The 1,813-nt window shown below is 43.8% G+C and overlaps 1 protein-coding gene across 1 annotated transcript in view; it reads right to left on the minus strand.

Moving 5' to 3' along the window:
* LOC21399507 (uncharacterized oxidoreductase At4g09670) overlaps positions 1-1,180 on the minus strand; it is a 3,891-nt gene extending 2,711 nt beyond the window's left edge. Inside the window, exon 1 of the mRNA XM_010096576.2 lies at positions 610-1,180. Within this exon, the coding sequence (XP_010094878.1) occupies positions 610-1,074 (465 nt within the window). The 5' untranslated portion in view covers positions 1,075-1,180. The remainder of the gene's footprint in view (positions 1-609) is intronic.
* Positions 1,181-1,813: the final 633 nt, after the last annotated feature.

Genomic DNA, 1,813 nt, shown 5'->3' on the forward strand with positions numbered 1-1,813 from the left:
CCTCCTTTCTTGAGCAAGAGAATAAATAAACGCATTAATGGCTCAGAAGAATTGGACAATAGGGAAAATATTAAAACAAAAGTGTAGCTGCAATAATGTTTATGATCATCCTAGTACTCTAGTACAAGAACTGGAAAATAATAATAATAATAATAAATAAACACATTAATGGCTCAGAAGAATTGGACAATAAGGAAAATATACAAAAGTGTAGCTGCAATAATGTTTATGATCATCCTAGTACTCTAGTACAAGAACTGAAAAAATAATAATAATAATAAATAACCTACTACCACTTATTCACAAGCAAGATAATTAAATGGGAATGTGTCATGGGCACGCTCAAACTCAGTTCACAAAAACGTTCACACACTCAACTTTTCCTTTCTGCCACCTTTTCTTTTCTCTGTATTCTGTCAGACAGGAATTAAATTAAATTCTTCGAAATTAAAGTTCATACAACAATTCTTTCAAAAATCCACAGAACCCAAAAGAACACACAACAGGAAACTTTGTAAAAGCACCCAATGAAGCTATAACACGGGGGGGAATAACGAAATGAAATAGAATTTTCATAAAAAAGGTAAGGGAATTTTGCATTTTTATTACCGTCTTGAGCTGACCAAAACGATCGGCGTCGGAGAGGAAGTCCTTCATGGCGAGAGTCCTGGGATGGTGCATCCACATGGTGCCGTCCATGAGCTGGACTCCACTGGAATCTACGGCCTCGAGAATTGTGTCGAATTCGGAGACATTGAGGCCAACGGGCTTCTCGAGGAGGAGGTGTTTACTCTTCTTGGCGGCGAGGACGGCCCAGTGGAGGTGGAGGCTGGTGGGGAGAGGGACGTAGACGGCGTCGATGTCGGGATCGTCGAGGAGGGATTCGTAGGAGCCGTAGATTTTCGCGTGGGGAGGGAAGCCATTGGCCACCGCGAAGGCCCTCGCCTTGTCGATGCTGCGGCTGGCCACGGCGGAGAGGGCGGCGTTCGGGGATAGGCTGATGGCGCGCGACAGCTTGCGGGCGATCTCGGCGCAGCCGAGGATTCCGATCCGGATTGGGGCTTCGACCGCCATTGTTGGAACTTGGAAGTAGAAGTTGCTGAAAGAGTCGAAACGGGAGGCTTTAGTGAGCTCTTCTTTGACAAAAGAGACTAGAAAAAAACAAGAATTGGGAATTTAGATTATTTTTTTTTATAACAAAAAATTTTGACGTGTCAAAAAATAGATCTCATATATAAATATTACTTAAAAATACTTATCTCGTTCTCTCAGAACTGAACAAACCGACCGTCCCTAACTTTCTATCTCTACTTCTCTCTCGCCGACCAGAACACCCACGCCGACCAGACCCTATTTTTGTTTCTCTCTCGCCGACCAGACCATCCACACTGACCATACCCTATTTCTGCTTCTCTCTCGCCGACTAGACCAACCCACGTCGACCAAACCCTATTTATGTTTCTCTCTTGCAGACCAGACCAATCCACTGATCATCGACCAGACCATCCCACCTCAACCAGACCAACCCACCGACCAGACCAACTCACCGACATAACGACCACACTCTCCACCATTCAACGCTCTCTCACTCCACCGACGACTTCCACGACTGAAATGACATCATAAAGCAGCTATTCTTCCTCCACTGAGATGGCCATTCCACGAACCCCTGTCGACGAGGCAACGAAATCTGCTCTCCCTCGGGTAAACCCTATTTGATTTCACATTAGGGTTTTATTCTTGTTTTATTTTTTAATACATTTTTGCAAGAACAAAAACTTAATATAAGAAGATAAGAATATACATTAGGGTC

The sequence above is a fragment of the Morus notabilis genome, unplaced genomic scaffold, assembly GCF_000414095.1.
Source record: "Morus notabilis unplaced genomic scaffold, ASM41409v2 Scaffold315, whole genome shotgun sequence".
Taxonomy (NCBI): domain Eukaryota; kingdom Viridiplantae; phylum Streptophyta; class Magnoliopsida; order Rosales; family Moraceae; genus Morus; species Morus notabilis.